Genomic DNA, 14,548 nt, shown 5'->3' with positions numbered 1-14,548 from the left:
GAACCTGGACCTTTCTCTGCTGTAGTCTCCATAATGCTAGCCAAAAGCCACCACGGCTGTAGTTCATCAAGAGGGAAAACCTGTCTCTTTAAAATTCTTACTCAGATTTTGGGGTGTTCTGGTAATTTGGAATTTCTGAGTCCTTGAATCCAATATTCAAGTATATTGGTGTTCATAATTGGCACTGAATTAGTGTTTATGTCACTGTTTTGACAGTGCTGCTCTGTGTGCTGTGGTGGTGGAGGTAGGCCTGCAGGAACATTTGATTTGTGTTAAATTGCTCACATCTGATGTTCATGTCTTGTCTTAGCCATACTCCTGTTGTATCACTTACAAATCTGTCATTCTTTTACATAGGAGGCAGTGGTGAGATAAACCTTTTGTAATAAAACCTGACATTTCACTTTTAAGAAAGTCAGAACTCCCTGAGCATGTTGGTATAAAATTAAAGCAGTAAATCGGAACGTACGTAGTGTGCAGCATTAAGTGCCAGCATCTTCCCTGCCTGTTGGATTTGTCCAGTAATCTGTTGTTGTTGCATACCCAGGGTCTGTATTCACATGACACATCAGTTCGTTCTCCCTCCCCTCTTACCATGTTTGCTTTATAATATCATACAGCTAAGTTCTATTGTTTAATGATTTAAACATTTTTAAAAAAAAACTTTAGAAAGTTAATCTGGAAACCTTGAGAAAGCAGATTTAATCTTAATGAGAGAAGGACAAGGCAACTGGAAGCCCCAGTTGTGCTTTATTAATATTAATTATTACTGAAAGAATAACCTGAACTACATATTCAAGTGATCATATTTGTAACAGCATGATTCTTATAAAATCAAATTATTTTAATAAAACTTAATAAAACATTCATATAATATATACACTTAATATATTTATATATTAAAACATATGCTTAATAAAATAGTAAATGCATAAACATATAAAATACTTAAATTTTCATAGACTTAAAATCTGTTTTGTGACATTTCCTTACTTGCATGATGTGAAGACCAGCAGAATTGCACCTCTGGTTCCTGTGCTCTGAGCGTTAGAGGCTTGGCCTCAGCATCTTCAGGCTGTGGGTTGTCTTTGCTTCCAGGACATTGAGGCAGCATCTTCCTTGGCTCCTTTGTGTTTTAGAGATGGCCTAGTAAGAAAGGCCATGTTCCGCGTGCTTTATTTTTTCCAGCATGTAACTTTTTTCTCACTTTGTTCCTGTGTTTCTATTTGACATTTATGGGTAGCTTTTAAATTTTGTTCACTAGCCATTTGAGACAATGTGCCATCTTGATGCTGTTAAGAAATCAGACAGTTGAAGGCAGCAGACAACACAGGGACCAGGGGACCGCCTGCACTGCTTTAGATGCCCTTCTCCTGCTCAGCAGTCAGCACGAGGCACACACCCTCCCGGTCACTCACACCACAAGGTGTCTGCCTTTAAACAAACAAAAGCAACTTGACTGTTCACCAGCTTTGAGTCCTTGAACAATTTCTTTTTTTTTTTTATTCTCCTGTTCAGCTCTACCAGACACTGACTTAGTGAAGATATGCTAAGAAAAATGGCCTTAGTTTAAATTCTCAAAGGAGATTCATTTCAGGGATTGACAATGGCACTCAAGGAGAAAATAATGTTTTGTAAAGAACTTGAACTAAATTTCTGGATTTAAGAGGCTTTTCCATTACTTCAGATAAGATACCGTGGTGGCACTGGGGAGAGCTCCACACCTCCCCAGCTGAGTTTAGGGGAGAGGTGCCTTTTAAGTTTTTAACTTTTGATTCTTCTGTGCAGCATAAAGATTTTATTTACAAAACAAAAACAATCAAGACTATCAGAACTTTCCTCCTCGATTGGATTTTGTAAACACTTCTCTCATGGCATTTTTAGACTATCTGTCTTTTCCTCCTGATGTGCAGCACATTGTGGCATGGAAGTATTTCCACACACTACAAATGGTGGTTGTGCTTTTGTTGAGGAGAAAGACAAAAATATTATCTGTTGATTCCTTAGTACGAAACTTGAACCATGACTTTCCATTCAGAAGTAAGTGTTAGAATGGACTGGATAGTGTAGCAGATGATGGCACTGACTCCAGTGTCCATTTTCTAAAATATGATAAGGTATTTTGGATAGAAACTGGGTATGTATGAATGAAACTTCATCACATCTATAAGGTATTCTCATATAGTTTAGCTAAAGCCAGAAAAAAGTATGTGTATTTTATACACACTGCAAATAAAAAGTATTTAGAATTGATACATCTATATTAATATCATACTAATGCTTATCATGCTATTCTTGCATCTTTCCATAGGTTTGAAGGGGTTTTAGCATAAAAATAAAATAGGACTGGAGAGATGGCTTAGTGGTTAAAGTGTTTGCCTACAAAGCCTAAGGACCCAGTGTGATTCTCCAGTACCCACATTAGCCAGATGCATAAGGTGGCACATGCATCTGGAGTTCATTTGTACTGGCTGGAGGCCCTGGCATACATGTAGATAGGTTAATTCAGTTACACTAATTTGTTATAACATGAAAGTAGTTGATATATTAAATATACCTTTTTTTAAAAATTTATTTATTTATTTGAGAGCGACAGACACAGAGAGAAAGACAGGTAGAGGGAGAGAGAGAGAATGGGCGCACCAGGGCTTCCAGCCTCTGCAAACGAACTCCAGACACATGCGCCCCCTTGTGCATCTGGCTAACGTGGGACCTGGGGAACCGAGCCTCGAACCGGGGTCCTTAGGCTTCACAGGCAAGCGCTTAACCGCTAAGCCATCTCTCCAGCCCTAAATATACTTTTAATACTGAATTCAGAAACATTTAAATACTACCCTTCAGTAAAGAAGTATATTTTGGGCTGGAGAGATGGCTTAGCTGTTAAGGCATTTGCCTGCAAAGCCAAAGGACTGCCATTCCATTCCCCAGGACCCACGTAAGCCAGATGCACAAGGGGGAGCATGTATCTGGGGTTGGTTTGCAGTGGCTGGAAGGCCTGGCATGCCTATTCTCTCCCTCCCTCCCTCCCTCCCTCTTTCCCTCTCTCAAATAAATAAATAAAAAATGAGCCTGGCATGATGGTGCACACCTTTAATCCCAGCCCTCGGAAGGCAGAGGTAGGGGGATCACCATGAATTCGAGGTCACTGAGAATACATAGTGAATTCCAGGACAGCCTGAGTGAGAGTGAAACCCCACCTTGAAAAACCAAAATAATACTAATAATAAATAAAAGTAAAAATATTTTTAAAAAGAAGTATATTTCAACTGGATATGGTAGCACATGCTTATAATCGCCGCACCAGGGAGACGGAAGCAGGTGGGCATGCGTGCGTGGTTAGCCTGGGCTGCGTCGTGAGGCCTGCCTCCACAAAACCAGCTTAAACAAGGAAGGAAGACGAGGCAGAGGAGGAGGAAAAAGTAGTAGCATTTGTTTGTTTTTGTTTTTGCTTTATAGACTCATGGATTCTAAAGGCATAAGGTCAGGAAATTCCCACTTTCTTCCAGCAGTTACAGGTTTCTGGTAACCCTTTTTGGTAAAAAAATAACTTGTAGCTGAGTATATGCAGAAACCAGGTTCCTGCTGTGCAGGCTTCATTGATTCTTCCCAAGTTACACTTCTGCCTTGTTTGTAGCTCTGTTATCAGTTGGTTTCATGCCAACTGTATGTGGGCTTCACTGTCAGCTAATACTCAATGACATCTAATCCTTTTCTTCTTTACTGAATGAATGTTGGGAAGAAGACGTGTAGTTGCCCTGGTTTTCCTGATACCCGAAATATTCTTACCGCATGGTAACCCACTGATCCCGATAAGCCGCTTTGTCACTACAGAGCAGAGTACACAAGTTGCTCCAGAGCCAAATCCAGCGACAGGCTTGGACCGACGAAGGCACGCCGTCTGCACGAGAGCTTCGCTCAGCCTTGCTGGAATTCGCCTGCACCCACAGCCTGGAGAACTGCACCACCACTGCCATGAAGCTGTTCGATGACTGGGTGGCATCAAATGGCACATACAGGTGAAGTGCCCATCTCCTGAAGTAACTCTCTTCATCCTCTTTCCCTCACGTTGTGTGCTGAAGTATGCGTGACTGCTGCAGATCTCTCGACTGAGATGAACTGTGTGGATCTTAATGTCAAACTATGATTTAAATTGTGGAAAAAGACATATGACAAATTTGCCATTGTAACTGATTTTTAATGTGTATAGATTACTAGTGTTAAGCATATTGACATTGTAGTACACAGGTTTCTAGAACTCTGTTGCAAAAGAGTGACTGTCCTCTGAGCAGCTCCCCACTCCCCGCCCAGCCTCGGGCAGACAGTTCTTTGCTGTTTCTGGGAGTGTGACTACTGGTACCCTCATGTCAGTGGAATCAGATAGTGCCGAGCTTTCATGGACTGGCGTAGCTCAGCATAGTATCTTTCAGATTCATGCATGGCATAGCATAGTAAGGTTTCCTCCCCCCGCCCCCATACAAGTTAGGGTCTCACCATAACCCAAGCTCACCTTGAACTCGCAGTGATCCTCCTGCCTGGAATTAAAGGTGTGCACCACTACATCCAGCTTAAACTTCTGAGGAAGAAAGAAATAATATTCCATAGAACAAGATACTATATTTTGTTACACATTGACTCATGAATAGCCCTTTGAACTGTCCCCATACCTTGGGCACCGGGAACAGCTCTGCCGTGAACATGGTACCCACAGAGCGGGTAGAGGTTCTCTCAGTTCTTCTGTGTGCGGGTGTCTGAAACTGGTGTTGCTGAGTCAGCGTTAGACCCAGTTTCAATTCTGAAGGAAGTCCTGTGTTCACCGTAGCAGCTGTGCCATTTTACACTCCTGCCAGAGGTACATGAGCATCCGGGTTTTCGTCATCCTTGCCAGCACGTGTTTTCTGTTTCTGTTGCATTTGCTTTACCCCTCCTCTTTGGTACTGGGAAATCTAGCCTCATACTTGCTGGACCACAGACTTCTGTCCTCTGTCCCTGTTTTTCGGGTTCTTGATGGCAGACACTCCTCTCTCTAGGTTTATGGTGACAAGTGTCCCCTTTAAGTTAGGGGTAAAACAGCAGGTGGAGTGAGCCATGAGTCAGAGTGCTCCTGCATGTGGTCATTGAGTCCCTCCCGGCCCCCTGCTGGGCATCATGGAACAGTGACCCAAGTGCCAGGTGGAAAGTTGAGGTGGGAAACCAGATTAACCCTTCAAAGTTTTTTCCAGCTCCAAGATCTCAATAAAGACAGTATACTGTTTTCATCCCCTCCTTGCACACACACCCCCACACACATTTACTACTATGTATCTAGCATGGAACTTACCACACTGTGTTACAATGCATACAGGTGTTTTATACTTCATGATAACCTGTGATTTCCTACATCACAGGGACTATATCTCATTCCTCTGCCCCTCACCTCATGCAGCCAGTTGTCTCCCTGATTTATTGTGAATGCTCAGTGAATAATTATCACATTAAATTGAACTACAGTTCTTTAAAGTTATACTTGTAGGAAAGGAGCAATCATTATCTTCTTTTTAAAATATATATATATTTTATTGGGGCTAGAGAGATTGCTTAGTAGTTAAGGCATTTGCCTACAAAGCCAAAGGATCCCAGTTCAATTCTCCAGGACCCACATAGGCCAGATGCACAAGGAGCACATGCATCTGGAGTTTGTTTTCACTGGCTGGAGGCCCTGGTGCGCCCATTCTCTCTATCTTTCTCTTCCTCTTTCTCTATCAAATAAATAAAAATAACTTTTTAAAAATATATTTATTGGGCTGGAGAGATGGCTTAGCAGTTAAGCGCTTGCCTGTGAAGCCTAAGGACCCCGGTTCGAGGCTTGGTTCCCCAGGTCCCATGTTAGCCAGATGCACAAGGGGTGCACGCATCTGGAGTTCGTTTGCAGAGGCTGGAAGCCCTGGCGCGCCCATTCTCTCTCTCTCCCTCTATTTGTCTTTCTCTCTGTGTCTGTAGCTCTCAAATAAATAAATAAATAAAATTTAAAAAAATATATATTTATTATTTATTTATTTGAGAGAGAGAGAAGGAAAGAGGCAGATAGAGAAATTGAGAATGGGCACACCAGGGCCTCCAGCCACTTCAAACGAACTCCAGACACATGTGTCACCTTGTGCATCTAGCTAATGTGTGTACTAGGGAATCAAACCAGAGTCCTTAGGCTTCACAGGCAAGCGCCTTAACCGCTAAGCCATCTCTCTGGCCCCTTAATCTTCTTCTTAACTCCAAATTGTGTAAAAGCTTGTCATTTATACAGTGAACCCTAAGCTCCCAACACAAGCTTCTTCCTTTTGTAATCATATTTTCCCCTGTATTTTATTCTCTCTCCTTTAGCCTACCTACTGATGTCATGACTACTGTCTTCAAAGTTGGAGCAAAAACCGAGAAAGGCTGGTCATTCCTGTTAAGTATGTACATCTCCATAGGCTCTGAAGCAGAGAAAAACAAAATACTTGAAGCTCTTGCCAGCTCAGAGGATGTGCGGAAGCTTTACTGGTATGGAACCACCCAAGGCATCTGATACAATGAAATCAAAAGAGATGCATGTTTGGCTTCCAGAACCAGAGCTTTGCCGCCTCCTTTCTGTCATAAGCCAGACCTGGCTTGGACAGCGTGGTGAGGGCTGGGCTTCACATTGGAGGTTACAGCTTTGCATGTGGGCAGAATCTACTCTGCTCAAGAAATTCAGGGATGTATAGAATCCTAACCTCTACCTAACCGTGCTTGGAAATGTACTCCTCCCCTTGGCATGTTGCCTTGAACCCCACAGTTAGTATCTCATTCTTCTGGGCCAAGGCATTACTTTGCTTAAACCATCATTTTTAAAATTCAGACACTCCAGAAAAAGATACTGTAGAATCCTGGAGGCTCAGTCCTCCCGTGAATTTGTCAGGCTTCTCTGCAGGGTCCAGCTAGGAGGCCTATGAATGGGAGCTCCACATAGGTGAGAGAGCAGCAGCAAAGAAACCTGACAGGAGCAGGCAAAAGGCAAGCTTAGGACAGACATGAAAGCTACATCAGGACGAGAGGAAGCGCCTGCTTCTCTTAACGCTCAGGGTGACAAAGTAAATTCTGACATTGTACCAGAGACATCCTGGCCTTTCCTCAGACTCATTTCTAAAAAGCACTCTGTAAATTGACATTTTTATAAAGCAGTGGCCAGCCTGTGCTTTATAGAAATATGTTATAAACTATCATTACAAACATCACAGTGTCTAAGCATAGACAGTAAAGTCTGCAAGTACATCAGGATCCTTCCCTCCATGCTTGCTTGCCCTGTCTGCTAACGGTGGCAGCCCTGGCCTGGGAATTCGCCTGTGGAAATACACAGGTTGAGTATTCCTAATGGAAAAGCAGAAATAAAAACACTCCCTCTGGTTGCAGGCATTTCAGATGAGCAAAACTCATCCTGCAGGCGCACACACCATGCACAAGGACATAGTCACATTTTAAAGCAGGTTGTGCCCGCTGTCTTTCTACGTGCATTTAGTGAATGGCCGGTCTTCTGGATTTGCCATATTGTTCCATAAATCCTACTTCATTTGTTTTTATGACTGTGCAGTATCCCACAGTATACTCTGTTGATGGTTTCTTTAACCCATCACTTCTTGCTGGACATTTAGGGCTTTTCTCACTAAGAAATGCCACATGCTTTCCTGGGACTGTGCGGGTCTCACCGCAAGCAGACAGCACAGTGGGTGAGAGCCGCCCACGTCAGATTTCAGCTTCCGGGGTTTGTTCGCTTTGAGCTGTGGGATGATTACCTGACCCGCAAAGCCTTCACTCTAACGTGGAAATAGCTCTGCGCCCACATCAGCATTGTTTAGTGCAAAGCACAATAAATGTTGCCTAGTAATAGTGTATATTGTCAAATTATCTAAACAACCCAAGTTTTTAGAGCCTACTCAAGTCAAATGAAGTTTGTACTAGAAAACTGTACCAGACTCCAAAACTGTTGTAAGTTTTAAGAATATTTCTTAAATATCTTACTACAGTAAACTCTCATTATGTGATGGTTGTGATCATACCTATCATGATGAGTTATTCCTTTATTTAAAAACGGACAAGTTTTCAATTTATATACTGATCTAATAGTTTAGCACCGTCTACCTTGAGTTGATACAGATTTTTAGTTAGGAAGCCAGTACCAATTTAAGTTCGATCATCATTTCTTCATGAATAGTGATTTTGGAGGCTAATTCTGTATTCTTCTTCAGGCTAATGAAAAGTAGCCTTGATGGAGACATCATCCGAACGCAGAAGTTGTCGCAGGTCATCAGAGCAGTGGGCAGACACTTTGCTGGACATTTGCTGGCGTGGGATTTTGTCAAGGAGAACTGGAATAAGCTTGTGCAGAAGTAAGTTCCTCAGGGAGTGACTGACGGCCAGTGCTCTCGGCAGCACACGCCAAAAGTGCTCCCCGGATTTTGTGGTTTCACAGGAGTTACAGTGTGCTCTAAGAGAAGTCCTTAGGCTGCAGAGGTTTTGCATCGTGAACGTGGCTCCACAGCACAGGGCATGTCCCAGTGGTGTCCATTCGAGGACTGATCAAGGTCATCCATGTCAGACACCCTCTTACTCATCCCTGCCTGGCTCAGACCTTATCAGAATGACTACTTGTTTATTCACGTTAGAAAGACCTCGTTATTGCCAAGGCATCAGTTAAGGAATCAGGCCAAACTAGATAGCCCTTCCCCCCCCCCCCCCGTTTTAAAGCAAAGATGCTAGTTCTGGGAATATGTAATCTTGAGAATTGAGTGGAAATTTATCTGGATATTCTAAACTTTGCCCCCTCCCCACTCTTGCTCAGTGAGGGTAAGTGTGTGGAGATCCCCTGACTCCCTGCACTGCGGTTCTGGGAATCAGACCCCGCTCTGCCTGGCCCCCACTCTTGCTCAGTGGGGTAAGTGTGTAGCGATCCCTGGATTCCCAGGACTGCTTCTGCCCTTGTCTTAGAGCATTTCCTTTACCCTGAAGACCAGTACTTGCCTTGCCAGCAGTTGCCTCATCTTCTCTCCCATGTTTCTGTCCTTCAGGTTCCATCTGGGGTCCTATACCATGCAAAGTATCGTTGCTGGATCAACTCACTTGTTTTCAACAAAGGCACACTTGTCTGAGGTGGGTTATGTAACACACTCACAGAGATGGCACAGCTGTGCCCCTCGGGCTGCTCAGCTTAAGAGCAAATGGAGGCTTTCCATGCATCCCTGCCCCTTCCCTGTCTCCTTTCATCAGCTTTGATGGCTGCATCGCGGTTACTTTAAGAGGACTGTATATAGGGCAAGGAGGAAGAATTCTGATTTCGTTCTCAGCCCTATGCCCTTGTCTTCCTGAATGAAGCAAATTGTTTAAATGGGAATAAAAATTACTTGGAGGAATTCCATTTAAAGGTGATGGACTAATAAGAAGGAGTCTCAGCATGTAAAAGTACTTGCTTGCAAAGCCTGCTGTCCAGAGTTTGATTCTCCAGCACCCATGTAAAGGCAGACACAAAATAGCACATACATCTGGCATTCATTTGCAGTAGCAAGAGACCCTGGCACACCCATACACACACCAGCAAAATTTTAAAAAAAATTTAAAAAGAGCAGCCATCCAAAGGATGAATTTATCCACCAAACCTTATTTCAAATTGTATTTATTTTGTTCTTCAACAGTTTTTCCTATTTAAAAAAATCCGCCGGGCATGGTGGTGCATGCCTTTAATCCCAGCACTTGGGAGGCAGAGGTAGGAGGATCGCCATGAGTTCGAGGCCACCCTGAGACTACAGAGTTAATTCCAGGTCAGCCTGGACCAGAGTGAGACCCTACCTCAAAAAACCAAAAAAAAAAAAAAAAAAATCCTTATATTCGTGTGAGAGGATTATTCTTTGCAAGTAGAGAGAGAGACAGAATGAGAATACGGGTGCCCCAGGGCCTCTTGCCAATGCCCTCAAACTCCAGATGTCTGAGCCACTGTGTGCAACTGGCTTTACATGGGTTGTGGGGAATCAAACCTTGGCTGTCAGGCTTTGCAAGCAAGTACCATTAACCACTAGGTCCCAATATTTTAAGACCCAAGAAAACGAAAATAGTAGGTAGTAGACACAGGGAGTAGAGGGGCACCAGTAAGGAGAGGTGCTTTTACGTCACTTTGCATAGGAGTGTGCATTGTGATCTCTACGAGGATGCCTGGACTGTTGAAGTCTTTCTTCCCTCCGTTTCCACGGCGTCAGTGCCACCATCACAAAGGTCAGCTTCTTTAGAAGGACGGCCAGGGCTACTTCACACACTGCCCTTGCCATCGTAACACTGCTTTGTGGACCTTACTTACAGGTCCAGGCATTCTTTGAAAGTCAGTCCGAGGCAACCTTCCGGCTGCGCTGTGTCCAGGAGGCTTTGGAAGTCATTCAGCTGAATATCCAGTGGATGGAGAAGAACCTGAAAGCTCTCGCGTGTTGTCTGTAGTTGCACAGCCACACGTGTCGCCCACTCGGAGCTGTGGCCGGCGTGGGCGGTGCTGCTGTTTTTGCAAACGCCAAGGTGGAGAAGCCAGGACAGCTGCTAAGATGTTGCACTGCTGAGAGTCCTCGTTAGCTCAGGGCCCAACCAGTTTGCATTTGTGGTTCTTTTAATGTCTTTTCTTAAATGTCTTTAAACAGTATGTAGTTATTTATTGCAAAATCATACATCATCTATCTTCAAAAACGAGTATTTTTTTTCTACTTAGAACATACAAACGAGGAAAGGATTTCAAGATTTAGAATTCTGTTCTATTTCTCAGTACCTAGCAAGTTACTGACAGAGTGAAAGCAGGCCAGGTCCGCCGTGAGAACCGCCGTGTCCGCAGACTGCTGACCTGTCAGCCTGGCGGCTGCGCGCTGACAGAGGCTGTTGGGGGGGGGTTCCCTTGGCCTTGAGGAGCTCAGGGACGAAGACAGTGACACGCAGCTGTAGACGGCGGATCTCAGGAGTGCGGGTCCACTTTGATTTGGGGTTCTGTGTTATCCCTGATTTTCTTTTAAAAAATGTCTAATAACTATAACTATTATACTTTATCCTGAAGAACAGCCAGGTGCTACAGAAATTAAAAATTTTTTGGTTGGGTTGAACAGCTGAGTGACCAGGCCAAAAAGTTAAAATTTCCAAATATTTAGCACTTTCTGCTTCATCTTTTATCACTATAGGAAAATGTTCCAAACCAAGTTAGTTTTACTTATAAATGCCAGTATTCCCCAAATCTGTGTTCTGTCATCACTCCTGTCCTCAATAGACCTTATGTATTCCTGTATTTCTGACTAATACTCCCATTAGGCACTGGTGTCTCATGTCATAACTTTTATCACTAAGTTTAAGTTATCACAGTTTTAGTTGGTTTTTGACCTTACAAATCACATTCACTTTCTGAATCATATTCGCATAGGTTTTCATTTTATAAGATACAATGGTATATTTGAAGCATTTTTAAAATGGAGCCTTCACGAATTTTTTTTCATTTAAAGTTCACCATAGTACCTTAAAGGAAGAAAAAGAATGTGATATAGAAGTAATTTGAATTAATGTTTAATATGGTGGGCTTTGAACTTTTTTGCACTATTGAAAGCAGTGCTTTTGCTTGATTGACAGAAAAAAAAAATGTATTTTCTTCTTTTATCATGGCCAAACTACCATTAAATGGAGTGGCCAAAGAATGAAAAAATAAGAGAGAAGGAAGATGTCGGGCTAGAATGGCATCTTCACTCCTGCAGAAGGAGAAATACTGTACTTGAATTTTTTGAGCTATGCAGACTTATTCCTAGATTGTGTGTTCCTTTGATTCATAGGAGAGTTTTCTTCCTAATGACTCATGGGAAGTTTATATTTTGTTAGAAAACTGTCTGTGTACATAAGGGGAGCTGCTCAGTTGTGAGCACTTTAAAACACTCCACCGAGCCTGACAGCAGATAGATTGCCTTTACTTTCAGCAGATGCAACGCTAGAATGTGGAGTTGTATACAAAGTCTTATTTTAGTAAAATATTTTTATATAACAAAATTTTAATGGCTGGCAAGCTAAAAGATAGCGCGCTTTAACTCTAGTGTGTTTTCTCCCAATTTAGTCTTTTCTGAACATTTATCTCTGTTTTCCTTTTTTTGAATAGAAAATATTATTCCTGAGAATCCCAGAAACATCTGAAGATGTCTTATTAAAACAAGTAACTGTAGATCTTTATTTCCATTGTGCTTTGGGTAAATGAATGATAGCTTAGTTGGTATTGAAAGAAGGGTTTTGTGCTTTCACAGTGAAGGAAACATACCAAACTTTCGAGGGGGTTAGTTTGTGCTTTTTTTAACCATGTTCTATTATAAATTCTACTTTGAAACCAAGTTTAAGTTTTGCTACTTTTCAAACTAAGTTAAGATACTTCAATTTTACCTACGCATCTTGACATTGCTCCTAAAATACGTACTATCACTGCATATGGCAAATCTTGTCTTCACCTACGTATTTTTTCTGTTTGTGTGTGAATATGTGTGGTGGTATTATAAAATAACTATGTCAAAACTGGTCTACAAGAGTTAATTCGTGTTCCACTATCCGCTCTTGCTATACTAAACGCTATTCATTCTCATGTGCTGCTTCCGTATCTTTTCAGTTATTGTAATAGGCCTTACCTTAATTTTCCCTTGGAATTTCATGATTTTTAATGTAATGTTAACCCATTTATGTAGGCTCTCTTAGGACCAACTCTTAAGTCACGGATATAAGGTTAAGAGGTAGCACTTATTGTGGAAGTAAGTGGGCAGCTTTCAGATTTTCACCCCCAAATTTTAGTGGCCGTAGTGCATTTCTGAAAACTCAGGCTGTGCGCAGAGGTGCGGCACTCGCTGGATCGGCGCACGCACGACGCCGGCCGCCTTGAGTACTGCTGGGTAAGCTCGCTACCGAGAAGCTGTCCGCCTGAATGCAGCGTCAAAGCCGCCAGGCACGAGGTTACTCTGAAAGACAGAACTGCAAACCTAGACTTGTTGAAGGAAAAATTATGCTCTGTAGATCTCTGAAACGTTATGAGAATCGCAATAACACTGAAGTTATTAAAAAAAAAAAAAAAAACAAAGTTGCATCAACTTCCAGCAGAAGCTCACATCTTCCTTCCTCTGTCTTGTTTTATTTCAGCGTCTTTAGTTTGAAACTGGGCTTGTTGTGGTTTCGCTGCTGACAAGCTTGCTTCCTGCCACACGTCTACCTGACTAGTTTTTACTATACGTGTGTTTTCACTTAGGGGATTTTAGCCACTGTTGCAACAAAAGAACTGTCCAAAGAATCCTCGTTATAGAGAGCAAACCTGCTCCATCAGTGTACTGGGAAGCAAACAGAATCCGTTCTGAGTATCAGAAGGAAATTTAAGTGCTGAGTTACTGATAATAGCCTATTGTGGAATGGTGTCCTGAGTCTCTTTAAAGCGCTTGGAGCCATAATCTGCAATCAGGCTGTCTCACACTTACGTAACCCAAGTGTTTCGTGGGGCTGGGGGCAGGATGGAACCTCTGAGGTACACCATCAGTGAGAACAGCAGCTCCTGCACGGCGCTCAGTGCCACACCCCGATGGTGTGGCACAGGCCTGCCTGAGACCTGGGTCGTGAGTGACACGCAGTCTCCTCACCTCTGCCTTACTTTTGTTAGTACTGAAATGAATTCTCTTTAAACAGCTTTCTCTCCCTCCCCTCCGATTGTATGTTTTGATACTGAGAGCATGCTTTTGCTGGATTTCGTGATACTTACTTCTTCAGTCTCTGCATCGACAAGTAGGTACCAGTGAAAAGTGGAGGTCCAAAAGTCTGATAAGTCTGCTCTTCATCCCCTATTGCCAGCCTTGGCAGCAGCTTATAATAAGTGATTTAAGCTTTAGAGGGCTTTAGATGTGTGTGTTCATGATTTTGTGTTTCATTTATAAATTTTGTCCTGATGACGAGTGAGTGAAATGCCATCCTGTGGGACTCTCCTCATGTTGCCTGAAGTGGGTCACAGCCGCAGACAGGATTTGCCTGGCTTTGCCTGTTGAGAGAAGGTGGTGATGCTGGGAAGAGAGCAGGGGTCTTCTTTTCAAGGTGGGTAGACGTGTTTCGTGATTTGTGCAGCCCTTCACTCGTTCTTCCCAAAGGCATGTGCAGCGGACCTTACTGCATGCGTGAACAGTAACAGTTGTTTAGGGGTGTTGTTTTGGTCGAGCCTTAAGAACTGGGGTTGTCCATCATTCTTTGAAACATCTTTAAATGTTACGCCACTTTTTATATTTCCCTTCATGGCAGTTTCTTTGCCTGGGTGTATGTAGGCTCATTGAAAACCGAGGCTGAGTATGACAGATCTCCTTTGTGCCCTTTCCCTGCGGCCTCCTTAGGCAGTAGCCAATAGCATAGTTTGTTTGAGGGTGTGAGAGAAAGTTGGGTGCGTCCTCAGTGTGCATAAGTGCACTTGTTACTACCAGTTCCTTGTGTGCTGCTTCCGCCCCGTGGGGGTGAAAGTACCTAATGAGACATGGGAGTGCGGAGGCCCGGCAGCCCCCCCCCC

The 14,548-nt window shown here is 43.0% G+C and overlaps 1 protein-coding gene across 7 annotated transcripts in view; it reads left to right on the top strand.

Annotated features, from left to right (window-relative positions):
• LOC101611160 (leucyl and cystinyl aminopeptidase) overlaps positions 1-13,096 on the top strand; it is a 105,754-nt gene extending 92,658 nt beyond the window's left edge. For all 7 annotated transcript variants that reach the window (XM_012952408.2, XM_045134463.1, XM_045134462.1 and 4 more), the window contains exons 14-18: positions 3,832-4,016; positions 6,355-6,516; positions 8,238-8,378; positions 9,057-9,138; positions 10,336-13,096. In XM_012952408.2, the coding sequence (XP_012807862.2) occupies positions 3,832-4,016; positions 6,355-6,516; positions 8,238-8,378; positions 9,057-9,138; positions 10,336-10,467 (702 nt within the window). In that variant the 3' untranslated portion in view covers positions 10,468-13,096. The remainder of the gene's footprint in view (positions 1-3,831; positions 4,017-6,354; positions 6,517-8,237; positions 8,379-9,056; positions 9,139-10,335) is intronic.
• The last annotated feature ends 1,452 nt before the right edge of the window (positions 13,097-14,548 follow it).

This window comes from Jaculus jaculus, chromosome 14 (assembly GCF_020740685.1).
Source record: "Jaculus jaculus isolate mJacJac1 chromosome 14, mJacJac1.mat.Y.cur, whole genome shotgun sequence".
NCBI classification, from domain to species: Eukaryota; Metazoa; Chordata; class Mammalia; order Rodentia; family Dipodidae; genus Jaculus; species Jaculus jaculus.
The sequence above is the reverse complement of the archived record's forward strand: the minus strand, read 5'-3'. Positions and strand labels throughout refer to the sequence as shown.